Genomic DNA, 27739 nt, shown 5'->3' with positions numbered 1-27739 from the left:
TCAGTTAGAACTACATTTGTGTCTGTTTCTTTGTGTCTGTGTTTTGTCTCTCTCAAATGTAGTTTTACCTGATGACTGCTTGTTGCAATCGAAACGTCGTATTCTATTTAATTTATTTTCTTTCTACGTTACTTTACCAAAAGAACCAAAGAGTAATTCCTGCAGTCACAACAGCTTCAAGTCAAGGTTAATCATCTTTTTTTTACTGAAAAGCCAGTGACGAATACTGCACATGTGCAAATACTATTGGGCTTAAAGTTACACCATGCACAAGTGTTACTACTGGACGAGTCTAAACTTATTTAAACATGGAAAAACTCAATACCGTAAGTCAGATGCAAGCGAATATAGACGATATTAGAAATACGGGAGGCAATGTCCGTGAAAAGTTTGGGATTGTGAGCATTTATTTCGACAAAAAGTTTCACAATGCACAAATAATACACCGAGTGAGAGTGGTTATAATTGGTCAGGGCGGATATACATTGTACTGAATATTGGAATAAAAAAGGCATGGTACAGGAGAGAAGTTATCACAACTCGTGTAGTCCACTGTAATTGCGAATTCAAGTGCAGGAAAGGAGGTAGAAACGGAGATTTATTTGCTTCGCCACTTATTTCCACGTAGAGCCAGACTTAATGCAGTGCGTGTTCTACTGACAATCTGGAAATCCCTTCTAGGGGCTGGAGTAAATGCTAGCCGAAGCAATCTACTCCATAGAAACATCTTCTCAGCCCCACAAACTCAGTAATACAGCAGCTAAGGGCGTTTGTCAAACATTGTGAAATGCTTTAATATCTGGCTCTGCAGCCACACAGCAGCTGATGCCTGTACATCAGTTGTTAAGAGTAAGCACCACACACATACCTCGAAAGGGCATTTTGTATGGTGACATGATACTGCTGGTTAAAGTCTCCAGAGAGAATTCCAGAGGGTAGATGGTCGACTTAAATACTGAACAGTCGTGTTGGGGTAGTGTGGGTACTCCAATTTTTCCCCATGATACGTGACCTGCCAAACCAACAGTTGTCCTTCCTATTATACTACTAGCTGGACTGAGGACCAGGGAGATTTCAGAACCTTGTTCATCGTTTCAACGGCAGTGCAAGAAGATCGCATCAATTGTAAATCGTGTGCTAACTATTGCACCACAGCTCCCTTGCAAGTAACGACTTCGTGCAATTACTTTTGCGAAATAACAGTGCCTTACCAAGGGACAAATCTGTTGTTTCGATGGATTTTTACCACCCATTTGGGATCTTCGAGAAAATACAAATAGCAGCAGCGATTAGAGTTGGGTTGGATTCATCAACGTTTCACACTTAAAAAATAAAACCTTTATTTGTATATATGCAAAAAACACGCACACTCCATCGCTTACAACAAAAACACAAAAACCTCATTACACTTGAAATTAAAACAGAAAGGGAGCAGTGTGACAAAATAGGGAAATGGTTTATAATTTAAGCATTTTTCACTTTCGTTCGACCACAGTGATCAAGGTGCCTTCCAGGCAAAAAACTGCACTGCTTCGTGGAGTACCGCAGTGATATTTTTCAAGTACAATGGCATTTTTCAAATATTGTTCGCATTCACAACCTGCTTAAAATTCGATGTAAAGCTTTCGTGACTGCAGGGTATAATATACTTGGATCTTTCGGTAAAGCCACGTAGAAGGGAAATAAAAAAAAAATTCTCACGGCGTTTCGGCCACAACCTAAGCAGCCGTCCTCAGGTGAAGAACAGAGCCTTTTCCGACAGCTCTGTTCTTCACCTGAGGACGGCTGCTTGTATTGTGGCCGAAACGTCGTGAGAATTGTATTGTTTTATTTTTATTATTTTATTATTTCCCTTCTACGTGACTTTACCGAAAGATCCAAGAATATGAACCTGCTTAAAATTGCTTTTGCAGACAAAAGTGAGCAAGTAACACAAAACACTTATAACGGACACTAACAGTTATCGTGTTACCACTTCTAATTTTAAATCACATAATATAGTTAAAACAATTACAAGGCAGGAAAGTCAGAGAACAACATGTAATTGCGAGTGCTTCTTCACCAGCCGTTTCGTCATGGTATTGCATTCCACCCCTGCATGTCTCTCCGGATCAGGGTCCAGAAAATAGAAGCCAACAGTAGCGAGTGGGTGGTAAGGTAGTGTGGGTTGGAGGGTGGTTGACGGTAAGAAGTGTTCTTTCTCTTGGCTCATCTTCAGCCGAGCTAAGAGGCATAGGACAGGGCATGTGGCGGTCGGCCCAGTGTTGGCTAGCTCGGACTGGAGCCAGACTTTTGGCAGAGGACGGAGAGTTTGTCCTGCCCAATACGCACACACGAACGTACAAAATCACGTGCGGCAACATCCAAAGTGACAACAGGCAGCATTTGAATTATAATTTTCATGTCTTTTTTTTTATTCGTGTCCTGCTGTTTCGCACAAAGACCGTGCAAATATATAAATGTATGGCTCATGATGGTAGTGGCTGCCAAGGGGTGTAATGCATCGGAGAGGAAATCCACAAGGAGAGATGGGAGCAATTGAATCAACTTGCATGCAAGTGGTCGGTGGAGAATTACATTGCAGAATATTTAGAGCTGGCGATGAAGGCATCCCCAAGCCATCGAACAGTGGAATGATCATGGCCGATGATTATACGAGCACTGTTACCAATTGTGTTCGCATTATTTTCCTCTTTGCTGCAAAAGTTCTGAAAAAGAGTCCTCTTCATTTCCCTCATCGTCCTATGATGTAATGCATCTCTCAATTCAACGAACAGCAAGTGCCAGCGCATGGCACACTTATGGCTCATCATAAATATGTGGACTTGCAACACTGCACAAGGGCTGCTGTTCACATGAAGAGAAATACACTTTTCCATGCTGTTAGTAATTATATTGGATGTGCGTCCCATCATCTTGAGTTGTACCACTTTCTTAAATATCTGACCATCCTTCTGTGACAACAGGCAGTTCTCCTTTGTAAGCAAGTCCAATGTGAGCCTGTCTCATGCAATTTTTACCCCGTAGACCACACAACAGCACCCAGGAGATATTCAAGAAAACAGAAATGTAAGTCACATTTAAATAAAAGATTAAACATACATCAAGTTTAGCATTTTTCTCAGCAATACACTTGCCCATATTGCATACTTGCTTCAATAATAAAAAAATATATATCTCTTACATCCATGTGAAAATGTAATGTATCTATGAAAAGAAACCCTCATAGAATCTTTGGGGTTGACTTTTTGCATATAGGTCCTGTACTGGAATATTTGGTAGATGCCTTTTATGAATATTGTGCGTGTGAGAGTTAATGGAGCACCCTGAAAAAATCTAATCGTGCATAGCAGAGGGGATAATGCTCACCGGGTCCACACTGGACACATCAGAAACTATAAAACGTCAAATTAGTCCACGAACATAGACCATAGATTGCACTTGTCCGCACCACCTGAGGTAGCAACTTTTAACTTTAAATAGTTCTAATTTATGTGGCCAACAATAGTGAATGACGTGACGACCATTTTAAATGAGTGTTATCTTGCATATCAAAAATGGATCTAAGAAGTGGGTTATCCAATAATTCACTCTTATTAGCCACAAATGCATATATACCAGAGGTGGGACAAAGTCATTGTTATGCAAGTCCAAGTCGAGTCGCAAGTCATCAAATTCATGACTCGAGTCCAAGTCACATGACTCGAGTCCACATCTCATAGGTGGGACAAAGTCATTGTTATGCAAGTCCAAGTCGAGTCGCAAGTCATCAAATTCATGACTCGAGTCTGACTCGAGTCCAAGTCACATGACTCGAGTCCACATCTCATAGGTGGGACAAAGTCATTGTTATGCAAGTCCAAGTCGAGTCGCAAGTCATCAAATTCATGACTCGAGTCTGACTCGAGTCCAAGTCACATGACTCGAGTCCACACCTCTGATATCTACTCATTGAGGTTTTGCTAACTAAAGGTGGTACTTGGTATCTGCTCTGGCCCGTGGACTAAATTACCTGGTTCTCAAATCAAGTATGGACATTCTGTAAAAAACGCCAAACAGCTATTCCTACAATGAACATATTTCCATATTTTTTTCTCGACCACTTCCTTTACTTATATTTATACATAGTGTATGCAAATGTATTTGTTTGGATTTAACAAAAGGCAGTGGTCTCCACTGCAATCGAGGGTTAGAACCGGTGGCACAACGCGGTTTCACATTGCGTACAATACGAACAATTCACCGTGTTCAGAAAACAACGTGTTAAAAAATATCAAAGGCAGCTGCATTTAAATGTAAGCCAATCAGATTAGGTTGTGAAAGTTCAAGGGTCCATATATATTTGGTTTAGACGTTTCAATCCATATGCAACGACAAAAAACGTCAACCAAGAATGTGCAGCTGTAAATAAATCATTTTAGCTTGCTGCACCAACTCGGCTAGGGGTTCGGGGGGGGTGCTGACCGCTGGCTTGGACGCAACAAGATCTCTCTGCGAGCCACATGGCGTACAATACGCCAAGCCTGGGCCCCCTGCCAACCTACCAGCTTGTGCGCTACAAGATGGTCATAAAATTCACATCCTGCCGAGGAGATCACGACACAGAGTCATGCACCCCAGGCAGAATTTGAAAAATCCCCCCACCCACACAACAATCTAACTGCGACAAATTTACTCAAAAAATACCAGCCTCCAAAATGGTCTAATCATTATTTATCTTAAAAAAATATGGACTCCAGTGGGCAGTGATGGCAAGTGTTTTAACTGCTCACAGCATCATGGTTGCTTAGGCAATTAAGGAAATCATGTATCCGTGTAATAGCCAAATTAAACCATCTGGGTTGGCACTTAAATTTTAATTCAAAGACAGCAAGACAATATGGCTTTGAAAACGGTTGTAAACACTATTAGGTTTACCACTCAACGCTGATTTTCTCCAATTCTCTATGGACACTTTCAGTATACTTTCATAACTTACGCATACCTGTCAACCCATACGGTTTACCCATAATCTTGTCCAGGAAAATTTTGTTCAGGTCCATACGGTGTACAGCTGTTTTAATACAGGCAATTTTCGTCTATTTGTGTTTCTCCTTTGTGGTGGCACTTTGTAGGATGAACGTTGAGATTTATAAATGGCACAGGGGTGACCCAACATGATCTGAATTGGTCTGTAATAAGATAGGCACTGATAAAGGGGTTGACAGGTGTGTTTACGCAAAGAATCCACGTGGGCTAATGCAGTAAGTACCAGAGGTGGGACAAAGTCATTGTTATGCAAGTCCAAGTCGAGTCGCAAGTCATCAAATTCATGACTCGAGTCTGACTCGAGTCCAAGTCACATGACTCGAGTCCACACCTCTGGTAAGTACCATCCCTGTCTGTGTGCTTTGTGTATAATTTACGTGTAATTTACAGACCGTGCAATTCTATATGCAATTATAGCCCAGTGCTATTTGTTTTGCTTAAGAAAAAAAGGGGAAATACTGGCAGAGGCTTTGCTCTTCCCCTCTCATGCTGCTAGCGAAGCAGTTTAACCCGAAAGATAACCCACGCGTAATTAGCCAGCGGTTTGATAAACCCATACAATTACATTTGCACACGAACGCATGCACTACAAACAGGGCGTAGGTAACCTGCAGCTCCAGAGCCGCATGTGGCTTTCTAAGGAGCTGCTTTGTGGCGTTATTTCACATGCTTTGCGGCTCTTAAAATAGAGGGTTATTTTACGATTTCCAAAAACACGCCTCTTTTTGTTATATTGGTTGCCGACACCTGCACTAGACATACATACTACAACAAAGTACGAAGATCAGAAGTAAACAAGAAAAGGTCAAATAAACTGGAGGCAAGGACACATCATGGAGAAACGGGTCTGGTGACAACTTTTGGTCAAATCATCTCCGACACTGTGCTCAGAATCGCATTGAAAGAGGAGCATGGATTTGATAAGCTTAGAAGGTTAAATGACGTAATTTAAATTATTAAGAAAAGGTAGTTTTGGGCAGGAAACGTCGTTATAAACGGATGTCGGCCGATGGTTGAGACTAACGGTGGAGTGGCAGCCAAAGGCTTCAATGGGTCTGAGATGAAGTGTAGAAACTCGTGTCCGAGATGGTGTAGGAAACTCGTGTGCAGGTAATAGCTGGTGGATTATACATCGCTGGGCCATGGAAGTTTGGGGGGGGGGTGCCTTTACCCAGCAGTGGAATAATGAGAATAATCTTCCATTCTCAGGACCTTGTATCAGTTTGTTGGGCCTCAAAACATGGCTCTTTACAAAATAATTGTTTAAAATGAGCAAGGCGGAAAAGAAGGGAATGCGTGGGTAAATTGTTTGAATGCTGTGCGATTAATATTTGACTGTGGTATGATGTGCTGGTGGAGAAGTGGTGCAGTGGTTAGTGCACTACACCGAGCCTGGCGACCAGAGTTCAATTTCTGGCTGCAATTGCCATCAGTGGCGAGTGATATGAACCGGTCATGACCTCCAACACCACTTTACCAATCCCCATTGACCAGCATGGCAAAGTATGGTCAAATAACTCCATTGACCAACAGGATATTGAGAGGCCTTCAACCCCACAGTGGAATGAGAAGGGCTGGAAATTATTATTATGTACTGGAGAGGCTCATGGTGAAGAGAATTTGCAACCCTTTAGTCATGGAGTGCTGAATTACATCTGTCCCCCCAGTGTTGTTCATGGTGGTTGGTTGATCTTACTTCACCACGCAGGCCCAGTGGAGAGGAGAACCAGCACTGGCTTAAGATATCACTCAACATTGACATTACCCATTGCCAAGTATAGAACTCTGGTTCATATATTACACACACAAAGACAAAGCTATCCCATATAGCCTTAACAGACTTTTTGGGGCAAGTGCTGCTCGTGATCACCCATTAAGGCCGAGGGGGTGGGTGGTCAGCACCATGAGAGCCCACGTTTGTCTCCCTAGTGGCAATTTACACACTGCACCAGGTACTCGTGAGGCCGAATTGACCTGGGGAGGCCCAGGACCAGTTTAGATAACCGTTAGGTGGTGTTGGCCATGAGCGGGAATTAAACTCTGGTGGCCGGGGTTCGTAGCGCAACGAGCAAACCCGCTACATTACCGCGCCCCACCATATACACACACACACACAAACATAACCAAGTAGCAATTTCTGCACCCATAAAAAACACACGTGACTATTTAGGCATACAATCACACACGAGTATTTTTACGCAGAGGCAAAAGATCCCCATGTAGCTTATAAAATTGTGGTAAAATGCTGCAAGCGAGGACCTATGTCAGCAAAGCACAAATGGATGCTGTGGCCAGGCACCACACCACAAATCGCTCCGCGACAGGCAGAGGGAGGGAATTGAGCGATCTCACCTATGACACGCTCGTCTCTCCTTCTACATTGTCCATGGTGGTGCCGCTCAATCGGATGGAGTCGCGCGGGAGCTTTGACCCCGCGCGCGTTCTGAACATGTGGGGCGTACGGGCCAACCTTCCAGACGGCATGCACAAGGGAACGCAGTAGTGATCGTTCATAAATTTGTCATTGTTGAAAATAAAACACATCATAGGAGGGTTTCCCTTGGCTCTATGCGTTTCAAGAAAAGGGCGCATAAAAGTGAAACTGCGCAAGAGCAGCCAGGAGGGCGAGTTGCGCACACGGCACACACACACACACTGCTGTCCTCACGTCAGACCGCAAAGCCACATTCGAGCAAATTAAAACCGCATTTAGCGAAATTTGAGTAGAAATAGGTTAGCCGCATGTGTAGACACACACAAAACTTGTCTATCTAAAACAGCTCATGCCAGTGGTCGCAACCGGGTACCCGATACCCATACCCTACCCGATACCCGGCTACCCGTACCCGGCCGGGTACCCGTTTGCGACCCTGGTGTGGCCGGGTACGGGTAGGCCGTGAGTCACTGGTGAGTAACTGTTTGTCACTCATTTCCCAACGTCTTGTTTCTTCTCACAATTCAAGTTCCTAGAATCAACCCACCCGCGCCTGCAACATGGCTTCATCCCAGAGGTCGCAATCAGGTACCCGATACCCGGCTGGGTACGGGTAGGGTATGGGTACGGCCGGATACGGGTACCCGTTTTCGACCCTGGTGCGGCCGGGTACGGGTAAGGAATCAAAACCCGTTTGCGACCTCTGGCTCATGCCACCCGTAAATCACATGTATTGTGTGGCCACCCCCACTGACTCTCCCCCCCCTTCCACTACACCTCATGAACACAAACATTGAGGACCTTATGCAGACTTTTCCATCCTATCCTCATCTTTCCCAACTCTTTGTTTCCATTTTTATATTCCTTTTCCATCCTCTTCCCTCTTAATCCCCCCGTCTTATCTCTGCCAAATAAATTTTACCCAATGCATTACTATATCCTTTACTCTACGCCCTTATCCGTCGTGTGCCACAGGTAAAAAGTTGACACTTCATCTAAACTGGATCACTATTTCCAACCATTGAGAGTGGTGTAGACTGCTGGGGCAAGTCTTGTTAAGAGTACCTAGTAAAGTAAAGATCGCACGGGTAACGTGATGATGGTGTTCGGACCAGGGCTGGATTAAGCTTCATGGGGACCCGGGGCTGTTATCATTTTATGGAGCCCCCTCTGTAAATTAAATCCCCCCCCCCCCCCCTTGACTGTTTCACTACCACCCATGGCCAATGTGTAAAAAACCGAGTTGTTAATTTACCTTCGTTATTTTAGTTCGAATTTTTATGTAGAACTTCTTTCGGACAGTAAGTAGCCAACCGTGCTAATTGGCGGTGGGATTAAAATGAACATAATTTTTGGCACATAAGTGCTAGTAACACACACAGTGATGCTATGGTTTTAATTCCAAAATTACCCATAGGATTTATCACAATGCTACATTTTATGAGAGGCGGGGGTGGGGGGGGAGCCTTAAAAGCCAATGAACCAGGCTGAGACCCCCCGAAAACCTGTGTGTTAATCCGGCTATTTGGGTGTCAACCATCATCCATTATGGTCTCCAATGTTAGCACCACACCAGGTGCACATTTTGGACAGAAGCGGACCCAGGCCAAGCAGCGATTTGTACTGCATTCCACTGCCCTTTTCATTGTAAATCAAACCCAACAAACCGGAATCAAGGGGCTTTGTATGAACAATTATCCTATGCTCCATAACACGGGCGCGCGCGTGCACACACACACACACACCCCACTTTTACCTGGGATCAAATGCAGGTGGTGTGCGCACCCCTAATGATGAGGCCGATTTGCTGGACAGTCCTCTTTTAAATTTCCCAGTCGAGCAACCACTGTCCATTTTCTGGGAGCTTCTGAAAATCAAGGCATGGAAACATTGAAAATAATCTGCATTTTTTAAATCCTTTATATTAAGTTCACTTGCTTGCGACCGTGCAAATATTTCGGTCGTTTTTTAACCCACTTCCCGTGATCCAATCGAGCTGACATTTTGCACACAGACTCGTTGTGCGTGACAATTTATTTTCGTCAATTTTTTCCAAAATTTTACACTTTTTAGGAACATTTTTTTTACATTTAATTACCAATTGCTTAATGGTGGCAGGCAATCATCTGACCCATAGGTGGCAGCCATCTCAAGCCAGAGGACGAGAGGACTCTAGCCGCCACGCATATAAAGGATTTATAGTGAAAAACTTTGTTTTTACGGGTTACATTTTTTTACATGTGCAGACATCCTATTATCTGCAGTGCTATTATATACGAGCTTTTGTGACTTCACTACACTTACACGCAAGGTAAAAAAAATCACGGACAAGAGGATGAATGTGTCAATCAGCTCCACTTATCATCCGTGAAAAAAATGCAGATACACGAATAGGGCCATGGATAACAACAGTTTTCCGACCCTACAGCTCCCACAGTTAATAGAAGTTGCAGCTAAGGTCACAGATACAATGAATCATCTTGCATTGCATATTTGTTCAAGTGCAGTATTGCTTTACGGCAATAGAGGGGCAGTGTTACACTGACTGCGTGACAGGCCGATTTATCAAGGGCAAGTAAACTGTGTTGCAGGCACCGACAGATTTAAAAGCCATAATTTTATAAAAATGGAATAAGGCCATTTCCAAGCTACAAAAGGGATGCAAGCCTTGTAGCGCGGTGAAATGGTTAGTCCACTGGACTGACTTGCAATCCAGATTGCCTGTTCAGTCTCATCTTGGCATGGCAGTTTAAACAATGGTGCGGGTTTCTTAAATCTCCTCTCCTCTTCCCCCACCAACTTAATAGAATGGGTGCACCATAAATGAGTCAATTAGCACCTCGCGCACAGTGGGCTAAAGTATGGGGGTTACTCTCACCTAATCCAGCCGTAGACCATTTGGCCAAATGCCTCTCGAACTCTCTCGAGGTGTAGGCCGTTCTGCCAGCAGGAGGCACGAACAAGAAATTGCAGGGCTGCGCCAAGCTATAAGCATCCAACTTAACATCTCCGTTGCCAGAGCAGAACATTCACGATTGCTCCACTTCTTAGCTTCGTGTGGGAATGCGCTCCGTGTTTATTGGGCATTCGAATGCCCCCGTGTAGGAGGAGAATTGCACCCCCCTCCACCCCCCAAACTTGCTGCCAAGACTCTTCTTGTGAAGTCAGGCAATGACATTTTCACTTCTGGGTTTATAAAAAAAAAAATGGCTACATCATCCTCGACGTTTGAATGCTCGGCTTCTTACTTAAAGTAACACCACATGGGGGAGCTGGCCGGGTGGCTCGGAGGTCAAAGCGCCGAGCTGGCACCGCTGAAGTCCTGGGTTAGAAAATCGAGGCAGCTGCCCGTCACGGTTTTATGGTCTCAGCCCAAGTCACCAATCAGTGTGTAGTGACATCACGGGACGTCACTGTGCAGTGCCGGTCCTAGGAGAGGCACGGTGTGCGGTGTAACGACATCGTGGACACCACGTGGTGTGGGTGTCGTACTTGCCCTAGATGGGCCCGGTGAGCGCTGATGGATAGCGCTGGGTGGCATCACGCTTGGCGTGCAGTGCCAGCCCTACAGGACAGGGTGTGGGAGTGCCGGCCGAGGAATGAAGTTACTAAAGGCCATGGCACTCTGGTTGACCTGAGAGGACACGTGACCACTTAAGTCTACAAAGGAACCCCAAGTGGGGGCTTGGGGTGGTCACGTGGTTGGGATCCAGATCCATCCCGAGGGTTCTGGAAGGTGGTCGTGGCCAAGGGCGGAGCCAGTCACGCCGCAGAGAATATAAGCCGGGTCCCGTGAGAGACCGGCGTTGTTGTTCATCCTGGAAGAAACCTTTGTCTACGTTCGCCGTTCAACGAGTCTCCAACACGTGGACACAGACCCGAGCTGTTGGTCCCGGTCCGTAGTAGCTAGTCACGTGGTAACTAGTGTAGCTAGCCTGGTGGTCACCACCATAGGTTGTTATTCTGTTAATGGGAAGTTACCCTGTGCGTTGGAGTTAAATAAAGGTGTTGCCTCCAAGTCTACATCTGCTACTCGGTTGAACTCGCTACAAGTGTAGAAACACCCATCGTAGAAATGCGATTAAAGAAACGCAAATTGGCTATGTTACAACGGCTGAAAATGAAACCCTGGCTCAAGAATTGCATTTCAAGTTTTCTACCATCACGCAGTAGCTGATCAATATAGCATGACCATAAGAGCGGGCCGTCCCCGTGAACATTCTCAACATAATCTCCTTCGGCGCCCAGGCCACAGAGCCAAGCCGAGAGCCAAGACGGTTTTGGCTCGGCCGCGTGCAGTACGTCTCTTGGACTGCCCGTCGCCACGAGCAACCAAGACTCCACCACGCAACGTACAGCAGAAACACACAGCCCCCCCTCCCTCTCTCCATCTCCCCCACCCCAACATTGAACGAGTAATAATTCAATAAAAACACGTGAACAAATAAAAGTAGCGTAAACCAAGAACTCTTTGTACAGTCCGCTCCTGCGATGAGCCTTGTGAATGTTGGCTCTCAGCACTTGGCATCCGTACAGAATGTCAGGCAGGCATGCGGCCACGTGCGCTCAACACCCTGGCAGAGATCTCCCCCCCAGCCAGTGCGCTGGGTCGCTACATTTCGTGGAGCGCGCTTCGCTGGAGGTCGAGCCGCTACGCCACGTGACGGGGGCTTCGGGAGGTGGTGGCTTTCGCGTGTGGAGTTTTACCTTTCTTTCTTTGGCTTGGTGGCCAGAGAAGAGGACTTCGCTTTGCCAGCGGGGAGCTGCACGTGCACACACACATACACACCTCCAAATAGCACTGTTGGCTATGTACGGTGTGAAAGGTTCAAACAACACACATACCTGCACAGAACATACACCACACACTCGATTGTACAGCTACATACACAGACACATTACACACACACACACACAAAAAAGGTCTCCCGTTTAGCCTTAACAGACTGTTCGGGGAAGTGCTGCTCATGAGCACCTACGAAGGCCGGCACGCGACGGGTTGGGTGGGCAGCACCACACCCGGCCGCCTTTGTCTCCCCAGTGGCGACATGTACACACTTGGACCAGGTGCTCACGAGGTATAACTCGACCTAAGGGAGGCCCAGGACCGCTTCAGATAATCAAGAATGGCGTTGCCCATGGAGCGGGAATCAAAGACGGGTCACCAGGTTCGTAGCGCAGCACGCTACCGCTCGCCACAACACCACACACAACCCCCCCCCCCCCCATCACTTACCCAGGATGCACTCTACATCAATCACATACAAACCATTGCACACTTTCTATAAACACAGCACACTGCATTATATATCTACATACCACACATTTAATATGCACACACACACACCATCACAAGTACACATTCCATTATATACCTAAAAACCACACATACACCCCCAAAAAACTCACATCTACACCCCATCACGTACTTTTCCCTTCAAAGACCCCAACACACACAACTTACATCGCACATACACTCGCCCACCACATAGGCACATGTACACCTTCCACCACATTTCCTTGAGCTATTCATTAAATGGTAGCACAATGAGTAGTGGGTGGATGGTAGAAATCAAACACTAGGTCACGCACATTTTCAAATTCGGGCAGTGGGGTCAGACGCGCGTGGAAGATTTTCCTTCCAGTTTTTTTTCCATTGCGCAAGAGGCGTGCGTCTGCATGTGCGCACGTATTCAGACGACGCATCATGTGCAGCGGTGCTCATCCCACGTGCCCGAGTCGTGTATACCAAGTCTCACACGCCACGACGGGGGAGGACCGGTAGCGAAGTGGTTGGTGCACTGCAATACAAATGCACCGATCGACGAGAGTTCCATTCCCGGCCACAACTAACATAGTTGGTAAAAAAATTTCAATTAAAATGAATAAAAGTAATAGAAATATTAATTTCAATCTCATTTTTTACCTACGTGACTTTACCGAAAAAACTAAGAGTATGAATCCTTGCAGTCACGAAAGCTTCAAATCTAGAATTAACATTGTTGGCATTGTGCAAACATCGGCACCGGGGAGACAAAGGCGGCCTAGGTTTAGTGTTGGCCACACCATAACCAATACCACTACCACGTTCATTAGGTGTTCGCTCATCGAACTTGCCCCAACAGCGTGTTAAGGGCTACACCAGAGATTTGTCTCCGTTCGCACAATGCATCCATGCGGAGCAGCGTTTAATCGCATGATGACGCAACAGGAATTCTCCGAGTGATTCAGGAAAGAAAAAAGAGGAATTCCATTCATTGCTGGCGAGGCAGAGACTAACAGTAATAGTGGGCCTTAGTCATCCCATTGGTCAGTGTTGAAGACCAAGAGTTTTAACAATGAATTAACAACATATTACCAAATTTGTCTCTCCAACGACACGGGTCTTCTTTTCAACAGCGTTGGGTCAACACAAGAAAACTCTAAACCCGGTTTGGACATTCAGTGTCTCAGGCAGGATTGCTTAAACCTATGCTGGTGAACCAACTTGATGTTTAAAATGGCAAGGACCATTTCTGTTAGAAATGGAAAATTATACAATGCTCGATAATTAATTCTCATTGAGCATTGTGGAGAATGCAAGTACCATCTTTAAGTTTTTATTTTAAAAATCCAAACCCACAACGATGCTCAATGATGATTAAGCGTGAAATTAATTAGCAGTAACTTCACCACTACCTTTTATTTAATTCAGTTCATTAACAAGTACAAAAGACAAAGATCCCCCGTACAGTTTGAACAGACGATGGGGCCATAGCTTTTAGCGAGCACCTATGAAGGCCGGCAGGGCACACGAGGGAGTGGGGTAGCCGGCACCACGTCGGGCTGCCTTTATGGCTCTAGTGGCGATGTTTACACATCACACGAGGAACTAATTTCAGGCCAAGCAGACCTAGGGAAGGACCAGAACCGGGTCACGTAGATTTTTCGAATACTCCAGTTTTTCCCCTCCACATTTTTAGAAAACAGCGTTTTTGAATATGTGGCTGCTATAAATTTCCACACAACGATAAGCCACTTAGTTGAGTCATCATTTGTGGCCAGGTCGCTTCTGAAGAAGAGCTATATAGCTCAGTGGGCCATAACATTTAACAAAAATGTTTAGTTTTAATTTTCTACGATTTTTGGGCAGTGGCACCTTGCGTGAAGAACCTCTATTGCGCAGACTGGATCCCTCCTGGGCAGCAAGCTTCTCCGTTTCCTCTCCTGCGGTCGCTCCTCTGTTCGATCCCTGCACCGTCACTTGTTTCTCCAGCTTAACACCGCCTGGTTTGTTTAATAAAAACGCACGTTAAAACGCACGTTAAGGGGATCGGGGGCTCGGAATCAAACTCTGGTTCACCAGGTTCAATCGCGCAGTGTGTACGAACCACTACGACACCACTGCCACCCCCCCCTCCGTCCCGTAAAAAGTAAATGGCTTCCTCAAATAAAATAATCAATGTCCTTGATTGAAGCAGGTTAGATACCGGTGGAACTTTTCACTGCTTTCGCATGGGAAAGCAAACACACGAGGGGATATCACACAACAATCTACACAGCTCAAGTCACCGGTGGCTTCAGGGTCAGACAGAAAAAGCAAAAAAAAAAATGGGTTGATTGGAGAGGTAGGAAGGAACAGATGAGACTTTTACGGAGGTTTGTGGAATTGGAGGCAGCGAAGAACGGGAGTAGGAATGGTTCGAGAGGGAGTAGGGAGGAAGACAGATGCGAGTAGAATGTGCGGGAAAGGATGTGGAAAGCCGGTGTAGTAGGTGCGAGGACCTGTATGCTAAACCTTAGGAACCCAGGCGAAGACATAGGGACCATATACCAAGACCTAGGGACCCATGCGAACATTGCTCCATGGGGCTCGCCCCTACCCACCTACGCGTTTTCCCCTTAGCCGCATCGCCTTGTCCAGCACCATATCGGCCTCCAGCAGCTCCTGCTCAATTACACAAGACAACCAACCACACACGCGGGGCAAATACGACAGCGCAACAGCCAACCACATACATGGGGTGGGGCGCCGCGGTGGAGAGATGTTAACTACCTCGCCTGGTGTACAAGAGGTTGGCGAGTTCCATCCCGAAGCTGACACCTGCATATTTGGAGTTTGCATGTTCTCCCCGTGGTCGCGTAGATTTCTCTCCGGGTCCTCCAGTTTTTCCCTCCACATTTAGAAACATGCATTGAGTATTTACACTATGAGACATCTCCTTTACCAGTGGCAAATATAGTAATAGGTTTTTACCCTTTCAACTGGTACAAAAACTGACACCTTTATACAAGGGTAAAAACCTATTACTATATTTTGCCACTGGTAAAGGAAATGTCTCAGTGTAAATGCTTACCCCGAGCTCTCAATACTCTGATAGTGCACTGTTTTTTAGTTGTACGCCTTTTGGCGTCATCTGGTCCAACACCAATGGAGACTAGGCTCTAAGAAAAGCTGTCTCGGGTGTGGACCAATCAACTTCAAGGACAGTGCACATCATTATCAGAGTTGTTTCTTTTTGTTTGCATTTTGACTGCTTGTGTTGTGGTTATTGCAAACATGATGCCTTGTATAAAGGTGTCAGTTTTTGTACCAGTTAAAAGGGTAAAAACCTATTACTATGCATTGAGTATTTGGATGATATACATTTCGTTGAGCTATCATTTGTGGTAGGTTGCGTTTAAAAAAAGAGAAGAGCTATATAGCTCAGTGAGCCTTACCTGGTAAAATAAAAAATATTTTATAGTTTGGTATGCAGATGGGAGGGGCCTCACCTCAAGTGGAGGCTCCAATTGCTCATTCCCAAGACTCATAGCTGTAGGCAGACAGAATACAATTTAAAAGGCATTTAATTCAGCTAATAATTTCAACGAAATTTATATATTCATATAAATCTGGCTGTCGCCTGATGCTGGTTGAAATTACTGGCGAAACGTCGTACTCGAATTGTCAACGTTGCGAGTTTCCTCTCCAACATAACCAGTGTGCTGTACTAATAACGAATCGGCATGTTCTGTTCACGTGACAAGCCTTACCAATTGGCTGCGTCGGGTGGTGGCGGGTTTAACGAGACATTTACATTTGCGTTATCCAACCCAAAAAAAACCTGTGTTATGGGTAATAATTTCTCTTTAAACTTTTCCCCACAGTTTGATCCCAATTATTTGGCCAATCAGTTTCACGCCACAAGATGAAGAATCTATTTCGGATCTCTCGTAGCATAGCGAGAGAATGGCCTGCGGAAGCAGATATCACAGCTATTTTTTTCTGACATGCCTTCAAGACACCAGCAGACTCAAGACGACTGTAATGCTCTTCTCGAATAAATTAACAAATAAACTGCAACTAATTCAGAATGTAGCAGCACGTGTACCGACGAAAACCATTTTACAATCTTTGCACCGGCTGCCAGTCAGTCATAGAATTGATTTTTTTAATGTTCCTATTGGTTTTCAAGTCGTTGAATGATCTGGGCACATGTATACGTCTTCCATGCTTAAGAAATGAACCAACAAGATCCCTCAGATACTCTGGTATCGGTCTTAGTCGTCCCAAAGGGCAGCACCAAAACCTACGGAGAAGCGGCTTTTGGTGTGTATGGTCCCTCGACTGTGGAACAGCCTGCCAGGGGATCGGAGGGCTTCAGAATCATTAAGCACTTTTAAACTAAATCTAAAAATTAACTTTTATTAAACTTGCTTTTAATTAGGATTCTGTCAGTGTTAGTTTTATTATGTCTTTGCCTGAAATGTGTTAATGTGATTTTCATTTGCCTACAATTTCACTTATTATTCATGCCTATAAAGCACTCTGTATTGCATGTTTTGCCTGAATATAGCTATAGAAATAGTTTGATTGATTGCGCGTAGTAGATTGCAGCACTATCTCACCTCGCCCCTGCTGCTACAGACAATAATGTTCAATCGCACGATAGTAGAAGCCCGACATTTGTCAGCTTCAGAGCTGAACCACATCCACACAATTGAGTGCAGAACAGGTGCCACGTGCTGGTGGGGTTTTTCGGGGCAGTCATTCGCGGACCAGGCCGAGATCATTAACTCGCTATAACTTCTTCTTGGTTCTTTCGGTAAAGTCACGTAGAATGGAAATAATAAAATAATAAAAATAAAACATAATTAAATAATTCTCACGACGTTTCGGCAATAACGCAAGCAGCCGTCCTCAGGTGAAGAACAGGTCTGTCTTCCCATGTCTTCTCGACAGACCTGTTCTTCACCTGAGGACGGCTGCTTGCGTTGTGGCCGAAACGTCGTGGCCGAAACGTCGTGAGAATTATTTTATTATGTTTTATTTTTTTTATTTTATTATTTCCATTTCTACGTGACTTTACCAAAAGAACCAAGAAGATTAATCCCTGCAGTCACGAACGCTTTAAATCGAAATCGCTATAACTTCTTGGTTCTTTCGGTAAAGTCACGTAGATGGGAAATGATAAAATAATGAAACATAAAAAAATAAAATAAACGTTTTTTTATTTTTTTATAAATAAAATAAAGGGTTTTTTTTATTATGTTTCCCCCCCCCCCCCATCTACGTGACTTTACCGATTCCAAGAACACAGGATGAGATGTTACTATCCTTTGTGCAAGCACTTCCAAGAGTTCATGAACAGCGAGCCTGGTGAAATTTGGGGAGCGCATCGTCAGTAGTGTACCTTTGGTTCCTAGGGTGTTTGGGCCTTTCACACTATACACCCTCCCCAAAGGCGGCCAGCGACAGGGTGATCAATCCTACGCTTGCGTCCCATGCCCAATTAGTCATAGGAGTTGCCTTGTTGTTGATAGCCAACATCCCAAAAAAACGAAGAAGATGAATCCCTGCAGTCACGAAAGCTTTAAATGGCTATAACTTTAAATGGCTCATTCAGACGCTGTCTCCGACAGACCTGGTCTTCACCCGAGGACGGCTGCTTGCGTTGTGGCCGAAACGTCGTGAGAATTGTATTTTATTATGTTTTATTTTTATTATGTTATTATTTCCATTCTACGTGACTTTACCGAAAGAACCAAAAATATGGCTATAACTTGAGAACAAAGGGAGGGTCAAAGTTCGCACCTTTATATTCCTGCAGGCTCATGGCACGCACACGTGCTGGCAGCGAGGAGATGCGCAGCGAGTAGCACATGTTCAGCCCCTCCAGCATGGAGCTAGTCAGGGTTTGGATCTGCTGCTTCCGCGCCAACACTTTGTGTTGCAGCACGGACATGCGGTTGGGGCACAAGGTGGCGGGGAGAGGGCACACAGGGTGAGGGGGGGGCATACCGCCCAGCCGACACCAACGTCTGCATTAGGGGCCGTCCATAAATGACGTCACGCGATTTTGGACGATTTTTGACCCCGCCCCTCGTCACACGGCGTCACAAAAAGTCAGACCCCCCCCCCCTCAAATATGACGTCACAAAGCTCTGCCCCCCCCAAACCATATTTCTATTTTGAAAATAAAACATGCTTCAAATCGCTTTAAACTATTGTCATTGTAGTGCGTATTTAATGTGGCGCTGCACTCTGATGTTGTAGGAGTGTTGTTTTAACAATTAGTGTTGTTATAACAATTCTATATTTATTTAAAATTGCGCATTTGCTGTGACGTCACATTTCTCACCCCCCCCCCCCCGTCACAAATGTCCGACCCCCCCCCCGGTACGTGACGTCATTTATGGACGGCCCCTTAGCAGTGCACGCCTGGGCTGCGATTAAACTCGGCCATGGTTGTAGTCCGCCTATCGCACGCCGCAGAATTGTGACCTGGAGTTAGTTTACCGACCGCTTTGACGGCTCTGCAAGAATCCAGAGCAAACCAGCCACCAGCGGTAGAGGTCGCTCGAGATACACTACGTGGACTCACAAATGAGCCACACAAAAAACAACCCCCACCCCCACCACCACAATATTTCGTCATGCGAAAGGTTTCGTCGCGACGTGGGCCACGTGGTTCGCAAGCAGTTGGCAGCGCAGCGGAACCCCATTGTTGTGCTGTATTACGCTCCCACGTCTATGCGCCCCGCTTTCACCAACCCGCATGGACCAGTGGGACGGTAAAATAACCTTCTCCATTGAAGGGATGGGGGGGGGGGACCTTCGCCCAGCAGTGAATTTGTTAAAAAGGGCGGTGCACGACCCCGGTAAAAGTGTGGGGGAGGGGTAAGTAATATTAGTTACGAATTATGTTCGAAATTGACCAGTATGGTAATGTTACATTTGTGCTCATGAAACGAATACAACTGTACGAATGAGACCGTAAAACAAGACACGAAAATCAATCTTAACAATTCATCGAATCGCCAGTTACACGTTTAACAATACGCTTGCCTCGTCGAGAAATTAATTGTTATATAACAATAATAAAGCACTTCGTCAATCCACTGCTGAACCAAGGCTTCTGATTCTGTGTCGGTTGTGGGGGTTATTTAACCATACTTCACCAAGCTGGTCAGTGCAGGGTTGGGGGGGGCTAAGACCAGTTGAGATACCACTTGCCACTGATGGGAGCCGTGGCCGCGATTTGAACTCGACGCAATGTGCTACGACCACTGCACCGCACTTCACTCCCATTGTTACAAAGCATGGTCAGCACTCAGACACGTGACGGGGGACACGTGTTTGTGGGTAACTTTTGGCAACTTAAAATTCCCACCTGGGGGATGTAACTTTGGCCCATTATTCATCAGTGGTGGTAAGGAGGCAGTCCACATCGGTCACCATGTGGATTCAATGTCCACTCACAGTCACTCCTAGCGCATTATAAATCTACATTGGAAACTGATTTATTACGCACGGCTTTTCGTTTTCATATTTTTAGGTTTTTTCGGTAAAGTCACGTAGGTAAAAAATTAAAATTAATAAAAGTAAAATAAAAATTAAATAAAAATCACGACGTTTCGGAGGCAACACAAGCGTCCGTCTTCAGGTGGGACCGTCACATCACGATAGCTGTATCAAGTGAGAGGATTTTTATTTTATTTTTATTTTACTTTTATTAATTATAATTTTTTACCTACGTGACTTTACCGAAATAACCTAAGAATATGAATCCTTGCAGTCACGAAAGCTTCAAATCTGGCTTTTCGTTTGTTGTCCTTCCCACCGCACCTCCAATGAGCACGCTCGGCCACGCACGGTGCGAAAGAAGTTCACCACAACCGACAGGACATACATACACAACACCCGCAACGTTCCTTTTTAAAGATCCAAGCGAGGAGAGAAAAATATTGAGTCTTATAATCGAGATAATACAATAGGTGACGCGTAGCCGCAGCCACGGCGAGTTCTATACTGGATGTGCCACGTTCCGTTTACATGACGATCATTACTAATTGGCTGTGTCGGGTGGTGGCAGGTTTAACGACACATTTGTGTGTATATATATATACACACACGCTCTAACCCCAAAAAACTACACTAGTTACGTAGTAGTTAGCCTAGTGGTTACCACCATAGGTTGTTCTGTTAATGGGAAGTTACCCGATGTGTTTGTAGTTAAATAAATGTGTTGCCTCCAAGTATACGTCTGCGACTCTGTTGAACTCACTGCATAATGTACTCCATGCGTAGACTATACATATTAGCGTTGCCGAGATATCGCGATACCACGATATATACACGTAGGCTGCCAAACTCCCCCCCCCCATCACCAAGCCATGGAACCACGGCTGCCACCCCCCCCCATCACCAAGCCATGGAACCACGGCTGCCAACCCCCCCCCCCATCACCAAGCCATGGAACCACGGCTGCCAAACCCCCCCCCCCATCACCAAGCCATGGAACCACGGCTGCCAAACCCCCCCCCCTCATCACCAAGCCATGGAACCACGGCTGCCAAACCCCCCCCCCCTCACCAAGCCATGGAACCACGGCTGCCAAACCCCCCCCCCCCCCATCACCAAGCCATGGAACCACGGCTGCCAAACCCCCCCCCCTCATCACCAAGCCATGGAACCACGACTGCCAACCCCCCCCCATCACCAAGCCATGGAACCACGGCTGCCAAACCCCCCCCCCCCATCACCAAGCCATGGAACCACGGCTGCCAAACCCCCCCCCCCCCCCATCACCAAGCCATGGAACCACGGCTGCCAACCCCCCCCCCCATCACCAAGCCATGGAACCACGGCTGCCAAACCCCCCCCCCCCATCACCAAGCCATGGAACCACGGCTGCCAAACCCCCCCTCCCCCATCACCAAGCCATGGAACCACGGCTGCCAAACCCCCCCCCCCCCCATCACCAAGCCATGGAACCACGGCTGCCAAACCCCCCCCCCCATCACCAAGCCATGGAACCACGGCTGCCAAACCCCCCCCACCCCCATCACCAAGCCATGGAACCACGGCTGCCAAACCCCCCCCACCCCCATCACCAAGCCATGGAACCACGGCTGCCAAACCCCCCCCCCCCCCCATCACCAAGCCATGGAACCACGGCTGCCAAACCCCCCCCCACCCCCATCACCAAGCCATGGAACCACGGCTGCCAAACCCCCCCCCCATCACCAAGCCATGGAACCACGGCTGCCAACCCCCCCCCCCCCCATCACCAAGCCATGGAACCACGGCTGCCAAACCCCCCCCCCCCATCACCAAGCCATGGAACCACGGCTGCCAAACCCCCCCCCCATCACCAAGCCATGGAACCACGGCTGCCAAACCCCCCCCCCCCCCCCATCACCAAGCCATGGAACCACGGCTGCCAAACCCCCCCCCCATCACCAAGCCATGGAACCACGGCTGCCAAACCCCCCCCCCCCCCCATCACCAAGCCACAGAACCACGGCTGCCAAACCCCCCCCCCCCCATCACCAAGCCATGGAACCACGGCTGCCAAACCCCCCCCCCATCCCCAAGCCACAGAACCACGGCTGCCAACCCCCCCCCCCACCCATCACCAAGCCATGGAACCACGGCTGCCAAACCCCCCCCCCCCCCATCACCAAGCCATGGAACCACGGCTGCCAAACCCCCCCCCCCCATCACCAAGCCATGGAACCACGGCTGCCAAACCCCCCCCCCCCCATCACCAAGCCATGGAACCACGGCTGCCAAACCCCCCCCCCCCCATCACCAAGCCATGGAACCACGGCTGCCAAATCCCCCCCCCCCCATCACCAAGCCATGGAACCACGGCTGCCAAACCCCCCCCCATCACCAAGCCACAGAACCACGGCTGCCAACCCCCCCCCACCCATCACCAAGCCATGGAACCACGGCTGCCAAACTCCCCCCCCCCCATCACCAAGCCACAGAACCACGGGTGCCAACCCCCCCCCCACCCATCACCAAGCCACAGAACCACGGGTGCCAACCCCCCCCCATCACCAAGCCATGGAACCACGGCTGCCAAACCCCCCCCCCCCCCATCACCAAGCCGTGGAACCACGGCTGCCAAACCCCCCCCCCCATCACCAAGCCATGGAACCACGGCTGCCAAACCCCCCCCCCCCCCCATCACCAAGCCATGGAACCACGGCTGCCAAACCCCCCCCCCCCCCATCACCAAGCCATGGAACCACGACTGCCAAACCCCCCCCCCCCATTACCAAGCCATGGAACCACGGCTGCCAAACCCCCCATCACCAAGCCATGGAACCACGGCTGCCAACCCCCCCCCCCATCACCAAGCCATGGAACCACGGCTGCCAAACCCCCCCCCCCCATCACCAAGCCATGGAACCACGACTGCCAAACCCCCCCCCCCCATCACCAAGCCATGGAACCACGGCTGCCAACCCCCCCCCCCCCCATCACCAAGCCATGGAACCACGGCTGCCAAAACCCCCCCCCCCATCACCAAGCCATGGAACCACGACTGCCAAAACCCCCCCCCCCCCCATCACCAAGCCATGGAACCACGACTGCCAAACCCCCTCCCCCCCCCCATCACCAAGCCATGGAACCACGACTGCCAAACCCCCCCTCCCCAAGCCATGGAACCACGACTGCCAAACCCCCCCCCCCCCATCACCAAGCCATGGAACCACGACTGCCAAGCCCCCCCTCCCCATCACCAAGCCGTGGAACCACGACTGCCAAACCCCCTCCCCCCCCCCCCATCACCAAGCCATGGAACCACGACTGCCAAACCCCCCCTCCCCATCACCAAGCCATGGAACCACGACTGCCAAACCCCCCCCCCCCCCATCACCAAGCCATGGAACCACGACTGCCAAACCCCCCCCTCCCCATCACCAAGCCGTGGAACCACGACTGCCAAACCCCCCCCCCCCCATCACCAAGCCATGGAACCACGACTGCCAAACCCCCCCCCCCCCCCCATCACCAAGCCATGGAACCACGACTGCCAAACCCCCCCCCCCATCACCAAGCCATGGAACCACGACTGCCAAACCCCCCACCCCATCACCAAGCCATGGAACCACGACTTCCAAACCCCCCCCCCCCCATCACCAAGCCATGGAACCACGGCTGCCAAACCCCCCCCCCCCCATCACCAAGCCATGGAACCACGACTGCCAAACCCCCCCCCCCCCCCCATCACCAAGCCATGGAACCACGACTGCCAAACCCCCCCCCCCCATCACCAAGCCATGGAACCACGACTGCCAAACCCCCCCCCCCCCCATCACCAAGCCATGGAACCACGACTGCCAACCCCCCCCCATCACCAAGCCATGGAACCACGACTGCCAACCCCCCCCCATCACCAAGCCATGGAACCACGACTGCCAAACCCCCCCCATCACCAAGCCACGGAACCACGACTGCCAAACCCCCCCCCCCCATCACCAAGCCACAGAACCACGGCTGCCAAACCCCCCCCCCCCCCCCCATCACCAAGCCACAGAACCACGGCTGCCAACCCCCCCCCCCCCCATCACCAAGCCACAGAACCACGGCTGCCAACCCCCCCCCCCCATCACCAAGCCACAGAACCACGGCTGCCCCCCCCCCCCATCACCAAGCCACATAACCACAGCTGCCAAACCCCCCCCCACCATCACCAAGCCACAAAACCACGGCTGCCCCCCCCCCCACCACAGAACCACGGCTGCCAAACAACCCCCCCGCACCTTCCCTGTCGAAGTCCTGCAGGAAGACCTCCAGCTTGTCCCGCCGGTCCGCAGGGTCCAGGCCCTCTCCCGCGGGCCCCAGGGAGACGCGCGGGCGGCCCCTCTCACGCCACCTCCTCGGCTCACGCTGCCGCCACCGCCCGACTTACGGGCCCCGCCCGAGGTCTTGGTTCTCCGTCGGGAAGCCATGGGGTAGAGGATTTGTCTTCTTGGTTCTTTCGGTAAAGTCACGTAGAAGGGAAATAATAAAATAAAAAAAATTTACCCGTAAAAACAAAGTTTTTCACTATAAATCCTTTATATGCGTGGCGGCTAGAGTCCTCTCGTCCTCTGGCTTGAGATGGCTGCCACCTATGGGTCAGATGATTGCCTGCCACTATTAAGCAATTGGTAATTAATATAAAAAAAAATTCCTAAAAGTGTAAAGTTATGGAAAAAAATTTTCACGAAAATAAATTGTCACGCACAGCGAGTCTGTGTGCAAAATGTCAGCTCGATTGGATCACAGGAAGTGGGTTAAAAAACGACCGAAAGATTTGCACGGTCATAAGCAGGCAAGCAAGCAAGTGAACTTAATATAAAGGATTTAAAAATAAAACATAATAAAATAATATAATTCTCCCGACATTTCGGCCACAACGCAAGCAGCCGTCCTCAGGTGAAGAATTAAACACCACCAAGCTTGGAGCGTATATTTAAGCTGGGTTGGAGGGGGAAAAAGAGCACCTTGACAAAAGAATTTGCATATCAAGAGGATTGGTATTACCTTAGAGTAGCGGCATCTCTTCAGAAAGGTGAGAGACTCGATTAGCCGAGCCTTCTTATCACGGAGCTTGTTGAAGGATCTTAAAGTTTTATGGAATCCCACCCCGTAGTGGCGGTTAAATTTCGATTTAAAGCTTTCGTGACTGCAGTAGAAGATTTGGTTGGGTTGTTTTGGTTGAAAAGCGTGCGCCTTAACTGGACACACGCATGATGTAGAAGTTAGACGTGCCCATACCGTGTCAACCCAGACGGTTTAACCGTATTCTTGTACAGGGAAATTTGATTTTTTTAAAAAATGCGTGTCTATTTGTTTGTCTTTCTCGCCTTGCGATGGGACTTTGTAGGATGAACGTCGTGATTTATAAAAGGGGCACGGGGTGACTAATAAAGGTCCGAATTGGTCTGTAATGGGGTAGGGCGCTGTTGATAGAAGGGGTTTTGGCAGAACCGGCCCTAGACCTTTGGGGGCCCTAAGCAAAATTTGGTCGGAGGCCTCTTTGATGTATGATTTTTTTCACCCACGAGCTAGCAGTGACCCTCTGCTGGCCACGGGGCCCTTTGCAATTGCAAGGGTCGCTTAGTGGCTGGGCCGGCTCTGGGTTTTGGGACAGGTAAGCGTTGTGTGCGCATCTGCTCGCCTCTCTCTGCGAGCAGTTTGTGAGTTCTTCAAATTGCAAAGGCCCCGATGGGCCATAACAATAGACAAATGTGAAAACACCGCTCCACGACCACCACCACCACCATCACAATCATCATCATCGCGATGGTTTCAAATGTGTGGCGACACGGGCAACACTGGTGATGTCTTCTCGGCGAAAGTGCCCCCCCCCGCCGCACCCTCAAACTCTGCGAATGTAGTGAAGGACATTGCTTTGTAGTGGTGTTGCAATCGTGGTGGTTGTGTTGTTGTTGTTACTGATTACAAGGAGGTGAACATTGCTAACCACGGACAAGAAGTTGCTTCCATTTCGGCTTAAGACGGTCCCGGGGAACGTCGATTCCCACTTATTACGCTGGCACATCAACCACATCAATCTCTTATTTTATCCTAATTAAAATCAATTATTATGGATAGTTGTACAGTAGCTAGTACTGTACGGGGGTGCTCCTAGACATCTTGTGACCACCGTTGAATTCTAAAAAAAAAGCGTTAAAAGTAAACTTTATTTAAATAGAGAAAGTAACATGGAAAGAAGGAAAAATGTTAGGGGGGGTCAATTAATTGGAAGGGGGGGGGGGTCACAAGACATCTGGACCACCCTGCACTGGACTTGGGTCAACATTCCCGACTCAAAAGGCGACCTCTAGCAAGCAGCGGCAGCAGCAGCAGCTTCGTGGCTTAAATGTCGACAGAACAAGTGAAGTGGTCAAGTGTCTTTATACGCAACCATCATCATCAGCCGTGATCGATCCACTGCTCGATGCAGGCCGTCGCCCCCATTTCACCTCGCCCGATGTTTGTGCCCTGGCCAGGACGCCTTTTAAACGAGCACGGCACGTGAAGGATTACGCATAACGTGTCGATCCGTACGGTTTACCCCGTAATTCTTGTACAGGGAACGTTGAGTATTCACAGAGTCCACACGGCGTGCAGCCGTTTCGATAAGAGCCAAACATTCGTTTTTGTCAATTTGTGTTTCTCCCTTGTGTGGTGGGACTTTGTAGGTTGAACGTTGAGATTTATCAAGAGCACGGGGTGACCAATGAGGTCTGCATTGGTCTGTAACAAGTAGGCAGTGATAATAGGTATAGTTATGGATAGACGGACCTTGCACATATAGTGGCCGTGCCTTAACGCCACTGCTTAGGCCAGCCTAAGCAACATTCCAGAATACTGTATACAGTCCTAAATGAAGCCCCGATTGAGGACCTATAAAGTTACAATTGTATAGCTGTCAAACCCCATATCAGTGCCCTACCTTATTACAGACAAATTCAGACCATATTGGTCACCCCGTGCCCTTCCAAATCGCAACGTTCATCCTACCAAATCCCATCACAAGGGAGAAACACAAACAGTCAAAACAAAGTTTGCCCCTATTGAAACGGCTGTACACCGTATGGACCTGAAAACTAATTTTCCCTGTAGAAGAATATGAGAATAACCCGTATGGGTTGACAGGTATTGCAATTGTACTGCGGCGTATGTGAAAACTGCAGAACACACGTGTGTACCCGTACAAAACAAACAACTCACCCGGTTTGGTTCCAGAGTATGGCAGGACGATTGCTGCAAACAGCGCACACAAGTCTGGCTTTGTTCGGCAAGTGAACCAAACCTGTTATTCCCTCCACTTAGACCTCCACTCCACCTGATGGTGGTTCAATCACCAATCACTTGCTGGTCAATCAACAATCACCGCTTGAGCAATCAACAATCATTCACTGGCCCGTTAGCCAATTATTTAGCTTAATCGGCCAATTAACTATGTTTCTATTTCGATTTAAAGCTTTCGTGACTGCAGGGATTCATCTTCTTGGTTCTTT

General features: G+C 48.1%; 1 protein-coding gene across 4 annotated transcripts; it reads right to left on the bottom strand.

Moving 5' to 3' along the window:
* Positions 1-389: 389 nt before the first annotated feature.
* Positions 390-27601, bottom strand: LOC144723266 (uncharacterized). Of its 4 annotated transcripts, none has more exons than XM_078601859.1 (10): positions 27450-27601; positions 24488-24702; positions 18519-18647; positions 16217-16257; positions 15329-15389; positions 14601-14728; positions 12170-12225; positions 9219-9329; positions 7381-7498; positions 390-2316 (listed from the first exon to the last, which is right to left on the bottom strand). In XM_078601859.1, exons 3-9 carry the CDS (start codon positions 18604-18606, stop codon positions 7381-7383), a joined length of 603 nt encoding a protein of 200 aa, XP_078457985.1. In that variant the 5' UTR covers positions 18607-18647; positions 24488-24702; positions 27450-27601; the 3' UTR covers positions 390-2316. The 4 variants fall into 4 exon arrangements, with proteins under 4 accessions (XP_078457985.1, XP_078457986.1, XP_078457987.1 ...); XM_078601860.1 differs by having other exon boundaries at positions 390-2223; XM_078601861.1 differs by having other exon boundaries at positions 9219-9326.
* Positions 27602-27739: the final 138 nt, after the last annotated feature.

The sequence above is a fragment of the Lampetra planeri genome, chromosome 17 (assembly GCF_965212315.1).
Source record: "Lampetra planeri chromosome 17, kcLamPlan1.2.h2, whole genome shotgun sequence".
NCBI lineage: Eukaryota > Metazoa > Chordata > Hyperoartia > Petromyzontiformes > Petromyzontidae > Lampetra > Lampetra planeri.
This window is presented reverse-complemented; position numbering and strand designations above follow the sequence as displayed.